This window comes from Fistularia commersonii, chromosome 24, assembly GCF_037954325.1.
Source record: "Fistularia commersonii isolate RoL2024-O1a breed Wild chromosome 24, RoL_Fcom_v1.0, whole genome shotgun sequence".
NCBI classification, from domain to species: domain Eukaryota; kingdom Metazoa; phylum Chordata; class Actinopteri; order Syngnathiformes; family Fistulariidae; genus Fistularia; species Fistularia commersonii.
In genome coordinates, this window is record NC_141307.1 from 10,297,857 (window position 1) to 10,312,894 (window position 15,038).

General features: G+C 41.0%; 1 protein-coding gene across 5 annotated transcripts in view; it reads right to left on the reverse strand.

Moving 5' to 3' along the window:
* Positions 1-283: 283 nt before the first annotated feature.
* The window catches only part of calcr (calcitonin receptor), a 47,944-nt gene continuing 33,189 nt past the window's right edge, over positions 284-15,038 (reverse strand). For 4 of the 5 annotated variants that reach the window (XM_086171423.1, XM_086171420.1, XM_086171421.1 and 1 more), the window contains 11 exons: positions 14,638-14,806; positions 14,447-14,557; positions 14,248-14,360; positions 12,992-13,083; positions 11,035-11,161; positions 7,951-8,104; positions 7,356-7,416; positions 7,129-7,195; positions 5,988-6,206; positions 5,850-5,891; positions 284-1,726 (listed from right to left, as the gene is read on the reverse strand). In XM_086171423.1, the coding sequence (XP_086027549.1) occupies positions 1,505-1,726; positions 5,850-5,891; positions 5,988-6,206; positions 7,129-7,195; positions 7,356-7,416; positions 7,951-8,104; positions 11,035-11,161; positions 12,992-13,083; positions 14,248-14,360; positions 14,447-14,557; positions 14,638-14,806 (1,377 nt within the window). In that variant the 3' untranslated portion in view covers positions 284-1,504. The remainder of the gene's footprint in view (positions 1,727-5,849; positions 5,892-5,987; positions 6,207-7,128; positions 7,196-7,355; positions 7,417-7,950; positions 8,105-11,034; positions 11,162-12,991; positions 13,084-14,247; positions 14,361-14,446; positions 14,558-14,637; positions 14,807-15,038) is intronic. The other variant, XM_086171422.1, reaches the window with a different exon arrangement.

Below are 15,038 nucleotides of genomic sequence, written 5' to 3' on the forward strand. Positions count from 1 at the left end.
TTAAAAATCAGATAATGTGATTTTCTAGGTTGTTTTTTTTTTTTTGCATTCTGTCTCGTAATTGAAGTTTACTATGATGAAAATTACAGGTCTCTATCATCTTTTTAAGGAGGAGATCTTGCACAATTAGTGGCTGACTTAATACTTATTTGCCCAACTGTAAATGCATGAATAAATTAACTAATTTGGGGTTGCGATTCATTTTCTTGAAAAGTCCCAATTTTGGTTACTCACATCTCCATAATTGTGTTACTTAGATATTCTGGAAAACAGCAACATCTGATTTGAGTTTTACAAAATACATTTTAATCATCTTTCAGATAGCATCATTCCAAGTGGAGGGGGAGAAACACCATTCACGACAAAAGATGGGAATGTGATGACAACAGCTGTCGGAATATGTCACAGAGCAGAAACATGGAGTGAGTTCACATGTATTTACACGAGCATTATCCAAAAATCTTTCTTAAATTCTTATATCAAAAATATGACTCAGCGTGAACCTCATCCTATCCAAATCCCCATTTTAAACATAATGAGAATTCCATGAAATGTACCTTGAAATGTCCCACTGAAACATATCATATGTAACAAGAAAATATTGAGAATGGGGCAGCAGGTATTTGTTCTTGTTGACTGAGGAGACAATTCACGACTTTGTATCGACACGAACAGGGGATGGAGTCATGGCCTCACGAGCGCATCGTCGAGTGACACTGAATGAGATGAACAGTACAGTTTCCATGAGACGCCTTTTTTTTGCCAGATGCATTGCTACAATTGTAAACACAGTCAAAAAAAAAAAAAAAAAAGAAATAGGTGGCCGTTCTGACGTTTTTTTTTTTCAGTTATTTATTTTGTGCATTGACTTCCTTGTGAGACCAAAAGCGCAAAAACAAGGAAGCCGATGTGAGTGCTTGGCGGCGGAATACGCGTGCAACATACACTAAACGGAATAAAAAAGAAAAAAAACATGGATAGGAAACAAAAAGAAATTGAATATAATTTAAATACCTTTGTATGTACAGGATTCCAGAGCTTTAAATGCAGATCATGTTTTTTTTTTTTTTTTTTTTTTTGTGATGCTGGTTTATCGTGCGCGACGCCTGCGCAGCTCCATAGTTACGACCGAGGTACGGTACCGTTTGGCGCGGGTGAGTTGAGGAGAGATTGGTTCTTCTGCCTTATCTTTGTGATCATCAACGTCTCATTCCGTCGCCGCCATCACGACCGTGCAGAGGAACCAACACCCGATAGTCCCCGGTACAGTTACTTGAGTCCCCTCGCCTTCTTATCGGCGTTAGCGCTTTCACAGTTGAGCAGCTTTAGAGCAACCTGTATCGTCCTCTCATTTGCTACATGTTCTAAGGCAGTGGCTACAACGTCAGTGTAAGGTACTAGAAGTAGCAGCCTTGTTGCCGATCGATCGTTTCCAAACCCGTATAATTGCCCCCGAGGCCAAACAAGTTACTTTTAACCTTGGGGCGCGCGGCTACTGCGCGTCTCAAGCATACGTCTCTCCTGATTTCAGCGCCACAAGTTCAGAGTCTTCCGTGTGGCGTCCGTTTAAGTGTTCGCTGTTGCACTCGTGGTGGTACATGTAAGCGTGAACTTCTGTGATGGAGGTGGCCGTGTAGGACGTGGAGCGCATTGAGCAGTGGTCCTTCCGCCTCTGTCCCCACTGGGTCTTGTACTGCATCCACTGCCTCTTTAGAGCCGCCTGCACCTTGACATCGAAGAAAGGCCTTGTTAACAAAGTATTTTGTAAAAGTTTGAGCGCAGGGTCCGACGCTTTCATTTCTGCATCTCAGTTCATTTCGAACAACCGCTTACTGAACCTGCATGATGCATGCTTCTTAATTTCCGTAGCGTACATCCATCCCGTCAATATCGAACATATCAAAAGATTCCTGTGTTTAATGATGTATTTTCCCAAACAAGGGTAATCAGATATGTCACCTGAAGTTGTATGACTGAACTGATTCTTACTTTTGCAACGATATATTTCTACAATGTCAACACAATGTAAAACATTTCATAAAAATATATTTGGGGGGAAATATATCATTTTCCAAGGTGTTGTATGGTATAGTATAGTATAGTATAGTATAGTATAGTATAGTATAGTATAGTAATTGTATTTGTAATGATGTTGCTCATTTGAGGGAAATTATTATTCAGAGAAAAAAAATTCAAAAAATGTTCAAGAAAGTATAGTGTAATGTATTTCAGTGCTATCTTTTGTAATACAGTATAATACAAAATTTGATTTTTTTTTTTGTTTAAAATTGCAGTATGGTACAATAGGGAATTAGTGTCAATTTATTATTATTATTCATTATTATTCATAAAGACATAATTATTATTGTTAAGCATAGTGTACTATAGTATAGTATTGAATAATATAATGTAGTATTGGATTTTTAGTGTTTATAATTACATAATAATAGAAGTAGAATTAGTCTAATTAATTATTCATAAAAAGTGAAATACAAATACGGAAGTGTATAGATATTGAAAAGTATAAATTCTTTTTAAACTGTCGACGACCAGGGTTTTCTCTTCGTCAAAGTTGCCGCTTTGTGCTCTGCCATTTGTATTTTCACGACTGAACGGTTGAGGAGCAGACAGACCCTGCAAGGCTCAACTGTTAAAATCCTATAAACAGAAACAAGTTTTGTCAGGGCACCAGCAGTGTATATTTCAGAAACGCTTTCCACAACAGACTAATTCCGCCGTAATTAATTAGGGTGCATGAATACACAATGGTCTAATGATATAAATTATGACACTAATTGTCATAATGAGCCAAAAAAAAACTCTGGAAACAGGCAGGACCTGTAACTTACTTTTACAATGTCTTGCTTGATATCACAAATACAGCATGAAAACTGTCTCACTAATTCCTCCTCACAATGAGCCTATTGACAAAACAACACAGGTTGTACCATTTGGCCTTAAAATAAAGAAACAAAAGAATAGAGCGCGGCCCCGGCAGCCCATGACCTGATTAAGACGGCTGAATTGATCATTATGTGGGCGAAGCGGACAAACTATCTCATTTCCCGGCGACAGTAAATGTGTTAGGTCACCCCGCATCACCCGGAAATGTGGCTTGACCCGAAGACGTATGAGTGCTCACTCACGCTGTTTCTATTCCGCGAACTGTTTATGTTTTGTAATGACACATTTTCATATCCTGGCTGTTTGACCTGGTACCTGACCTTCTTTCAGAAAAGAATGTTTCAGCATATAATACGGTTATTGCTATTATTTTCACCATTACAATTAATATTATTATTTTGTATTGCTAGTATTTGGAGTAGAGGTGCTAGTGTGCAACAACTATATTATATAAAAAGTGTGTGCATGTATAATACATATATATATATACATATATAATAAATATTTATCGCATTCTCTGTATGTATATATATATATACAGAGAATGTGATAAGTATTTATTTAAAAAAATTTAAATTTAACAAATTAAAAAAAAAAGTAAAAAATAAAAAAAAAATTAAAAAATTATTAAAAAAATGGCATTTAAAAAAAAATGAAAAAAACCATATATATAGATATATATGTTTTTTTTTCATTTTCTTTCTTGTATATATATATATCTATATATATAGATATATAGATATATATATGTATATCATATTTCACATAAAAGTCTTGGATTTTCTTCAAAATGTGCGGCGCGCCCTATAGTGCAGTGCGCCTTGTGTATGTTGTTGTTGTTGTAAGGCAGACATAGTAGAGAACACCATGAGAACATTAAAGGGGGAATTGTTAGCGTTGATTGTATATAAAAGAACGGGTATGTGCGTTTTGCAGAACATCGTTGTTTTAGCAACCCTGAAAACATCGCCGACAAACACGTCCAGCCCAGCCACATCACAAACATGGACGAGGTGCCGCTCACTTTCGACATCCCGGTGAGTTACACTGTGGAGAAGAAGGGAACCAGCACGGTAGCGATACGTACAACGGGGTACGAAAAGTCTTCTTGGAGACCACGGTTTTACTAAGGGTGGAAGGCGGCGCCGGGCGAGTTACGCAACAATTTGCGAATGGATTGCAGAGGCTTGGGCTAACGTGTCTGCTGGAACTGTGGTTCGATCTTTCGCAAAAGCCGGCATCATTTTCTGACAGTGAAAAAAGTGAACCTGGCATGTTTGATGGAGATTTAGCGCAGCTGTTCAAATCAGAAACAGAGGATGAGGACTTCGATGGGTTTTGATTGATGACGATTACCGGTTAAAAAATGTGAATACCAAACTCAGTTTAGCTCCCGCTCTACTTTTAAATACGCACACTTGTATGCTTGTGTGTGTGTGTTGTTGTTGTAAGGCAGACGTAGTAGAGGATACCATGAGAACGTTAAAGGGGGAAGTGTGGGCGTGGATTGTATATAAAACGCGCGCCCTATAATCAGGCGCGCCTTATGTGTGTGTTAAATACAATAATGGTACACATAACTGAGACTGCGCCTTTTAGTACGGTGCGCCTTATGGTCGTGAAAATACAGTATGTACATGAACAGGCATGCAGTGATTGGCAGCTGGGGAAGGAACAGATATGAGGAACCGGAGGCCAGGTGGAAGGACGCTGCAACGGGAACAGGGACGCTGCTAGGCTAGGCGTTCGACCAAGGGAAGCCCGGTCGGGATACGAGCAAGCGAGTGGAAGGTGCTGGCCTACACCAACAAGGGTACACCATGACAAGGGAAGCCTGGTTGGGACGGGTGGCCAAGGTAGCCAGATGGGAGGTGGTGACGTACACTGACAGAAGGAAGGGAAAGGACCGAATGGTAAGGGACGGCGCGGGACACAGAAAGAGACCGAATGACCAGCGAGGCAACAGCCACAGCTCTTAAGCCCTCACCAAATGTTTGTAATTAGGGCAAGCCGTCCACTCATGTCATCAATGCCTGATTGCAACTTCATACCCCCTCTTGAGTGCTTGGCCTCTCTGATCTCACAGGTTCACAGGGGGCATGGCTTGATCTACTGCGACATCTCACCATTTTGATTTCCTTTGGGGTTTCTTCACGGTAAAAGCCAGTGTTCATTGGACAATGTTGGGTTTCTGTAAATAATATGAGTGCGGTCCAGGTGATACATTAAATCCGAGTTGACTTGGTCGGTACCAATGATTAGCTAAAAGTAACATGTATTGTGTTTATAGTGTCTTGAAAACTTGAAGCTCTAAAAAGGCCTCAGCAATGCCATCAACCCAAGAGTTTAGCAGCGATCCAGCCCATTTGTTTACAAGAGTGAAGAAATTCAAAGCAGCCACCATCGACTTTTGAAGAAAGACTCGGAGAACACGACTTAAAAGGAATCCAGTTGGAAAAACACGCCGGCTTTTATAAACTGTGTTTCACTCTTCACTTTGTGTGACCCTCACAACATAACCGCTGCTTTATAATTTGTAAGAAATAGATGACTATTTGGGTTTCTTCAAAGTTGAAAAAAAAAACTTTTGTCTGTCATGGATGGTCTCTTTGTACGCTTATCAAGCACATATGTACAATTTCAGAGATCTGACCGGAAAAACAACATACAGGGAATATTTCTTTTTTTGGCCCCAAAATATACTTGGATGTCTAATTCTGAATGTCAAAAACGTGACTGAACAGCTCACAAAGCATGGACAGGTTGACCTTTATAAAGGGCGATCGTGTTGCTAAACCTTTGCCATTATTCTGGCACAGAGGGGAGCAAAACTTGATCCTCTTGAGGGGCCAGTCTCCTTAAAGTGGTCCTGAAAGGTTTTTTTAGTCATTATGCACCAAAAATAGTATGCTGACATGTAAAAAAAAAAAAAAAAAATCGCTCACCTCTCCATTGAAGAAGCAGAATATAGTCGCAACCAGTAAACCCTGGCAAAAATGAGAGTTGACATTTTGATTATAAATTTGGCAAAAAAAAAAAAAAAAAATCAAATGGTCTTATGAGATGCCCAGCCTTCTGCTCACCTGGTAGTGCGTGAGTATGTGCATGATGTACTCGAACACCTCCCCGGCCAGTCGGTTCTCCGGCCTCCAGGGGAAAACGACAAACTGTATCCCCAGGAGTGGCACGAGGATCAGGGTTGCTCTCACAGCCTTCATGTACATGTTGGATTCTGCCCGGTGCGTGTCTCGCAGCTTGGTTACCAACACTCTTATAATATTGAGCAAGAAGAAGAGGTTGACCTGCAAGGAAGAACATTTAAAAAAAATAAACATCATTCTCGTCCGTGAAGGTTCTCCAGGTCCAGGTCAATCGTTGTCGCATCTAGTTAGAAGGTAAGTTTTTCTCCTCAAAGACGCTCCTCTTCTCATTCCAGAGGCTTCTTCTGTTCGAAAACAGACCGAGGGGAGTTTATTTATAACTGCTGGTGTTGGAGTTAGGCATCGGTCCAGGTTGAAAGGGTTCGTTATGCAATGAGTGCTTGATGTGCGGCAAATGGGTGAGCGTTGTGTTGTTTTAGGAACAAAAGTACGAATCCAGGGGACTCACCTGAGCTGGAATGTGAACAGGCAGTTTTGCGGCTAATGTGTAGATTATGTTAAACAAAAGAAGTCCATTAGTTCTCTTTGGCTGAGGTCTCGGGCAGGAAGCGCTGGCATTAGAAACTAAAGAGCCCGGGTGCAGACACACACACACACACACACATTCCTGTAGATCTGTCTGCACCATGCAACCCAACCGGAGAGGTCAACAATCCAAACCGGGCTCCGGCGACAACCGCCCACACCTCAGCCCAAGAGATCTAATGGACCCCTTTTGTTTTACACAATCTGCACATTAGCCTTACAAATACTTTTTTGGGTTCAAGCTAAAGCGTGTCCCCCAAATACGTACCTTTGTTCCAAAAGCTAACCAACTGACGCACACATTACATAATAACACAATTAAACTTTTCAGCATTAGGGGAACCCAGCCAACTTAGACCGATGCCCAAACTCCCAACTATAAGAACCGAAGGACCCCCTGGTTGAGAGTTGAAACGTCCTCAAGAAGAGAAAACAAGCAAATTTAATGCAAATTAACCAATATAATTGTTTGCTTTCTTTCTCTTAAACAATGCACGTGACTACATCGTGTTATGTCGCATCTGAATCGTAGACTTACGAGCAAAGCTGCGACTATTGGCCCGTGAACCGCATACAGCAAATGGGTTTCCACACTCATCCAACAGCTACAGGAGAAAAAACAAAAAAAAAAAAAAAAAAACACATCTGACACTTGTGTCCGCAGTCCAACTCGCGTAGGCGTGTGATCCTGCGTGTTCTCACTTTGGTCAGCACATACATAAACGCATTCTCTTTACTTACGTATGTTTCGGGAATGGTACTCACTTATCGTCGAAGAAGGTTTTTCTTGCCACGGCATGAATGGATGCAGGCACTAGAGGAAATCCTAGGGGAGAGGAGAGGAAAATAAAAATAAGAATAAAACAGATGAGGTAGAGAATGAAAGGACTGAAATCCATTTGTAGCATCTGCAGCAATTAGAGTTTACCAGCTGTCTTCTTCTCAAATGTCCTTTATAGATTTTGTACTTATAATGGCATTAGCGAGTTCTGGTGCGACTTCAGCTGCATTTAGCGGGAGAGAAGTAGATCAACTAAGATAGAGTTAGTTGTTAGTTTCCTCGACCAAGTCAATCTAAATTAGATTTTTACTTTTCAACTGAATATAAATCGGTCCATTTTCTGATCTGAATGAGGCCGTTGGCGTACAAGACGCAAACGAGTGGTCTTCTTACATCGCCAGATAAACATGAAGTAGACAAGGCGTCCGGTGTCATCAGCAATGATGGCACCAAACGACGAGAGGCCTTAATAAAGAAGTCTCGATCATTTTGTGGAGCTTCGAAACCGAATGCGCTTGCAAGCAGAACCAGGAAACATCCCAGGAAGTGGCTTTTGGGTCCAATGCGGACCAGACTCACCCCAGCCCAAGAGGTAGTACCAGTGAAGGTGCTGCTCCTCAGCAAACACCGCAACCACGATCAGCGTGTGCAGGTAGATTCCTTCACAAAGCATCCAGAAATAATTACAGCCCAGCATGTACATGTGGAAGAAATGCAGCACCTTGCATCCGACCTGCGGAGAGGGGTTGGATCAGTTTCCTGCTTTGATGAAACCATTTAAAGACAGCAAGAGTGTGTGTAAACTTTGTCCTAATGACAAACCATCATGCCTGACTTGTATGCTCTGCAGATGCTGAAATTCAGAGACACCAGCTTTGATTTCTGTGTCTGTAAGACTCACTTTTGGTCAGACAACAAAAGGATGGTCTACGCTGAAAGTGCATCTCACACACGTCCTCACTAAAATATACTTTGGTGATGGATTTGAAGAGATGGACAACCTCTTTGGATGAATATTAGCTGCCTGCAGGGATTCAGGGTCATCTTTATGGACTTAAAATACCTATGTGAGCGATGGCCTCGAGGAATCTGTACTTTAGCTCAAAGGCTATTTACTCAATATCGTCCCGGTTGAAATCTATGTGGTATATTTGAGAAAATGCACATTATCATTCGGTGCAAAGATGTATCATCAGTCCTGAGGGTTTAATGCTAATGGATGAAATGACTGTGGCTTGAACTGATGGCAACTTGAAAATGGGTTTGTTTTTAGGGAGGCTTTTTTGCTCTTCTATGGTATCTGACTCATATGTGACTCTCCCCATATTTTATTTCAGTATCATTGTTTTATATCTGATGGCAGACACTTTAAATGGCATGTAAGTAAAAGTAGGTGTAATTCCTAGAGACTGAATACTAGGCTTCGAAATTGTGATGTTAGCAAGAAAGTTGCCATATTTCCAAATACTGGGCTGCCCCTCCGGCGTCACACTGATCGTGCATCGTTGGATATTTTAAGCGGTTTGTTGTTATTATTCGTTCCTTATCCACCGGGACGCCCAGCTACCATTGGGCAACCGAGGTTTAGCTCCCACGACATCTCCGAGCAAGAGCTGTGATTTTGAACCGGCAAAAAAAACTAGCTGTGCTATGACATTTCTCACCCTCAGACGCTGAGTAGCTCCTGCAGGGTCCTGAACGCCCTGCAGGCTGCCAAACGGGAGTATCTAATTTGACGGACTGTCAAACACCGACCGCGGAGGAAGGGAGTCGCGGAAAGGAGGTTCGACCTTCGAAGTGGAAGGGTAATATTTTCAGTCTCCACATGTGGGTTCTCTCCGGTTTCCATAACGACTGCACACTTTTCTACCTGACCCCTCCTATTGATGGGCTAAGCGTCCAGGCCGTACTTGGCCAATGACGGTCGGGATTGTCTCCAGGATTGTTTCCGTCGCATAACGGAGCTTGGATATAAAAACATCTCACAAAGTAACCTGTTTTTTTTTTTTTTTAAAGATTATTCTTCCCCTTTTCTGCCCTACTTTGGATTCACAGGTGCAGGAAAACTGAATGTGATTTCTGTCTTAACTTTACTGGTGACATTTGAACATATGTTTGAAACACAACCCGGAGCCGCCTTTGCTTTATTTATACCACATGCTACGATTAATGACTGCCAGACGAGTTTTATTATCGTCTAATCCAAACTCCTGTAACACATGTTTTTTTGTTTTTTTTTAATCCACGAGATTCATCTGAGATTATGAAACCGTGTCTTCACTATAAGGCATTACTCAAAAACACACATCAGTCATTCTCTTCTACTGTTTACAACACATTTAAATTCTTCCATAATTGAGGTTTATCCACTTACAAAACCGTTTCGCAATGAGGATAACGCTGGTTCATCTGCCGTTCCAGTCACGATGTTTTTAACCTTCTCCCTCACTTCAGGACCCCCCCGACAGTGAAAGAAAGCAACGGTTGAATAAGCTTGTTTCCAATGTGGATAAAAAAAAAGCCTCCGCCGCCATCTTCGCAGAATCCCGTGTCCTGCTGTGGAAATGTTTAAAATGCTCAGTAAGTGAGCCCGGCTAAGGCCACATTTTTAAAGAATAACTTGAAATAACTTTTTCTGATAAATAGCTCTGTCCCACCAATGATTCTTAAAAAAAAAAAAAAAAAAAAAAAGCTTTATTATTACTTATTTATTGAAAAAAATACTTGCTGATATCTGATGCTTCTGGATGCTGACTTTTTGCTGTTAAACCTTCCATATTTTGAGACAAAATCCAATCTTTTATGCAGCATTTGCGCAATATTATTTTTACCAAAAGCTCAGATTACACACTTTATACTTTACGATCGCAAAACCGGGAAAGAGCCGCCCGTTGGCCGGACCTGGTCTAGGGGAACCCCGCGATCCCGGCTAATTCTGTCGACGCTCGAGACAAAGAGAGGTAAGACGAACGCTCGTTGGAAAAAGAGTCTCGAAATGAGCTGGAGATTCTCCAGCCGAATCCCGGCTGGCCGGCCTGATGGAATCTTGCGCGCTTCGGAGCCAAATCCGACTACCACTTGCACGTATTTCATTTTAAAAAATAATCACAACAATAATAACAATAATAATAATAATGACAGGAGATTTAAAATCAAACAAACTCAGGAGTTTGGGAGTGTTTTCATGAATTTAAAAAGAAAGATCATTTTTTAGGATGGGAAAAACTGTTTTTCTTTTCAAGAAGAGGCGACTATTCATCAGGGAGGGAAAAGACCTTAAATAACGACACGCGGATTTATGGCTGATCCCGAAAGTGAGGCATTCCTATGAGAAAAGATTTATCGTCTCTGCCTGAGCAGAACTCTGAGACACAAAGAATGCCTATAAAACATTTCAGTTGTCTACAGAACAGCTGAGGGATGAAAAAAAAATAGATCTATTTATCTAGTGAGACATCAGCACAAATCAGAGCGCATAAATGTGACCTCTAAATATATCTCGAAAATCGGACACCTTCAGACGATCGAAATGAAGCAATAAATGGTAAATGTTAATATAAAGTGCTTTTATTCATTACATTAGCCCTTCGGCGCCGGCGCTAACGGGAGGCAAACGGCAACCAGGGAAACCGCCAACTTTCCCCGTTTAGAGGTTGAACTCACCGGGTTTCTGCTGACAATTTTGGGATTGTTGACCACGGCGACAAGATATATGATGGTGAGGGCAGAATTCAGCACGTAAGAGCAGAAGAGGTTCTTGTGGAGTGTGATCCTTTGGCAGCTCAGGCTCCTGAGTTAGGACAGATGCCACCGTCAACATAATTCATGAGACACGATCTGCAATGTCGCGACTAAAATGGGAAACGGGACACATTTCCAGGAAGTAAACCAGACAGATAATGACTCGGATGACCAATGCAGATATGATGTTTTGACAACCCATTCTTCAACATGGGTTCTTTTATATGCCATCAGATTATTGCTACAATTTTTTTTTTCTTAATTTCAAATCAGACTAATTATCTTAAACTGCGCTTTTGTGAAAAGGCCAGAAAGGCTGTTAAATAATGCATGACGCCCCTCGAGGATTTGCTTCCTTATTACCTTGTCCGGCCAAATGGAATTAATTGGATAATGAAATGCTTGACAGTCAAAAGGCAAAATGGCTATCACCATAAAAATCCTTACAAGTAATTTATATCCATTTGCTTTATTGTTGTCAATGGCTGGAAATTATTTTCTTTTAATTCCATAGCAGCGATCAAACTCACATCAGATAAGAAGGATCATTGCTACGCTACATGTAGCCCTTCCTATAAATAAGTCCGCCAGGACTTTAGCTGACATACCTTTTATTGAAAATGTTCATCTCCGGCAGGTCGTGAAACCCATCGAGATGCTTAAAAATAAAAATAATCCAACACCTCCTCAAGCTAACAACGTCTTTCATCCAGAGTCTGACAGTAAAGCAAACAGCTTCAGCTATAAGAGGAGACGAGGTGAGTTTTGTTTAGGTTATATACAGAGATTTTTTTTTTTTAAATTAAATATTCTAACGCTGCCAGATTAAAATCCAATGTAATCCACAATCTGCCATTTTTTTTTATTTTTTTTTTAAATTCCAAAGCAACTGGGAGTATTTTCAGAACTAGGAGCCCTGACAGTGATGATGTAGTAAATAACAGACCATCACCGCATACCTCTGTGAGCCTCACATCTGGTGTTTATAATATAGCACTGACCTCTAATAGTTTAAGTGATTTATCTGCAAAGATGGTAAGTGCTGGGGGGAAAAAAATAGAATAAAAAAGAAGCTAGGATAAAAACTGTCACTTTATTTAAATCCTGTTTTATTGTGTCTTTTTCGGTAAGCTGTGAGATTCATGATCACGCAGTTGCAGTAACCACTACCGCTAGATTAATGGCTGTGCGAAGAGCGCCTTTCTGGCGATTTTACAACCGGGGTCAAATGTCCCACGGTGAAGCTAGGTGGCTAGGAGACAGCAAAGCAGTCAAACCTGCCTATAACACACTCATCCAGACAAATTCTTTTACATCATATCACATTATTTCATTTACCATTGATACGCGGTAATAAAATGGCTGTTGCTAAACGGTGGTGTCTGGTGTGCGATTTTAAAATTTGAATTTTTTTTTTTTTTTTTTTACAGCCTCTGAGTCTTGATCATCCGTGAAAAAAAATTGCGATGCGCAAGATAGCTCGGTTAGCATGAAATGAAGTGTGCACAACCTGGTGTATAAGCTGCACTCAGTAAAGCATGTCAATTATTAATGTCACAGTAGTGCCACCTAAAAAAAAAAAAAAAAGTCACTGACAACCGGTGGAAAATATTAAAATATATATTGATAGAATTTAGGGGTGAAGAATTCCCCCAGAGAGGCATTAAAAATTATAAACGAATTAAAAAATATATATAAATCTGATGTCTTCGAGGAAAGCGTATGGGACTTCTGAAAGTTTCTTGCGTCGGTACGGACAGATTCGGAGTGAAGAGCTCGCCGCCGCAGAAGAGACATTTCTGAATGTTAAGCGCTTTCCGCAGGGTTACATCTCGCATTGTCGAGATCTTAAAAGAAATATAAGCGGTGTATCGCTTACCTGAAGTAGAAGAAGATGCCCAATGAAACAAGCAGGGAGACGATGGATAACGCGTGACCCACGAGTGCCATGTAAAACAATATGTACGCTGACTGGAAAAAGAATCAAGAATTTTCTATTACAATACTGAGACCCAATCATTGATCGAAAAACCTCCAAAATTGGTATTTAACAATTCATTTATGATTCACACATATTTTGGGGGATAATTCGTACAGACAGCGATGGTATCAAGTGTTTTACAGGTAAATCTAAATCTTTACTAGCCTTGCTTTCAGTTCAGTTCGGAGCTTGATGAAATATAATTTTCCAAAGCTAATGTTTTGATTTGACCATAAAACTAGATTTGGACTACAACCACTGGTAATGATTTTTTTTTTATTTACAATGCCGCATGTTCCAGTTAAAAAGTGGCCAAGAGGAGCTAGCTTGCCGGTGTTTGGGACCATACATGCGCAGTGGTTGTTTACATTCCTCACTGCACTTGATTGCCTTTGGAGCATCTCCAAGCTTGCATCAGAGTACTCGGTCCATGCACAAGCGACTGTCCGGTGTCCTGGCGGGGTTTAAATTGTAAAGAAATGATTGAAAATCCTGTCGTAATTGCTACGAGAACGGTAAATGGTCTCAAACACACTCGCACACCGATGGCGGCAGACCGGCGCTGTTGCTAACAGGACCATCGGGCACAACTTTGGGAGTCTTCAGTGTCTTGCCCAAGGACACTTTGGTATGCAGAAGGGAGGAACCACAACCCGATGTGACGATGCACTTGCGATTGCTCGTGACATAAATGGTAGAAGATCACTTGATTGCGAAAGTTTTGGGTGGTTGTTTCAGAAACGGGCTTAGCCCATTGGCTATCAACTCTTGACTAGCTGCTAAGTCATTGGTTAGTATCATGGGGGGGGGGGATGTTGAGAAATCAAATAGTACTGCCTCAAGCGAAAACTAGAAAATGAATTTGAGTTGAAAAAGTACAAAGATGAAGTATGTTAAGAATCACTTGATACACAGAAGCTTAATTCTACTCAAATAATAGCCTGCGGTATTTCAAGAAGCAGAATCCATAACAATAGTCAATACATTCCAAGGGGATAAACAAGTAGCACACCCCTTGCTGACCTTTCAGATAAAACCTGAAGAAGGTCATCATCAATGACAGAAAAATTTGTGAAAATCTCTCCAAAAACTACATTTATTGTTCCAAGGAAAAAAAAAAAAATTGATGGGGAGGACATACATTTAGAGCCTACCTTCAGCTTTGCTTTTGTGTTTTCATTGCAGAGCGTGTAGTTGGACCATGTCCTGTTGGTGTCTGGGTGGCGAAACCATTGCCCGTCGTCCCCACAGTACTTAGTTGCCTTTTCTGGAAGAAATAACCACAAATTACCCAACAATTTCTTCAAATATATATTGATCAATATTCCTTAAATTTCTAGTGCTGCTGCTTACCAGTTGGATCGAAATCGACAAAGTAATTGGGACAGTTTTGGGAGGTGTAGGTTCCCGCCGGAGTGTCATCCCAGCACAACCAGCCGTCCCAGTTCCGATTGCAGTGAAGCCCTGACGAAAAAAAAACAAAAAAAGCTATGATTTACACGTGCCTTGGAAGAGACGGGCTATTGACGGGCTATTGTTATCACCTGACTTGTTATGAGGTGGATCTCGATTCATCTTCTCAAAGCACTTGTATTGGTTGTCGAGGATTTTCCTTCTCACAAGTTCCTGTTCCTCTATGTTCACCACGGGACTCACTGTGGCCTGATCGGCAAGCTGTTCCTCAGAGTCCCCTGACAGGTGGCCGCTCGCCCTCTGTTCAGCCAAGTATTTGAATAAAACGTGCAACGGCATGAATAATCAAGGACGTGCAGTTGAGCACGGAGGCACAAACGCAGATATATGCACAGTATGACCTCAGCAGTTTGACATTAGGATATTTGCAGCTAATATCGCCTCGCCATAGTGCAGAATATTAGCATCACCTCTTGCGATGAACCACGAGTTTAAGCAAGACTCTTGGTTTTCTGGTACTTTTTGGTGCTTC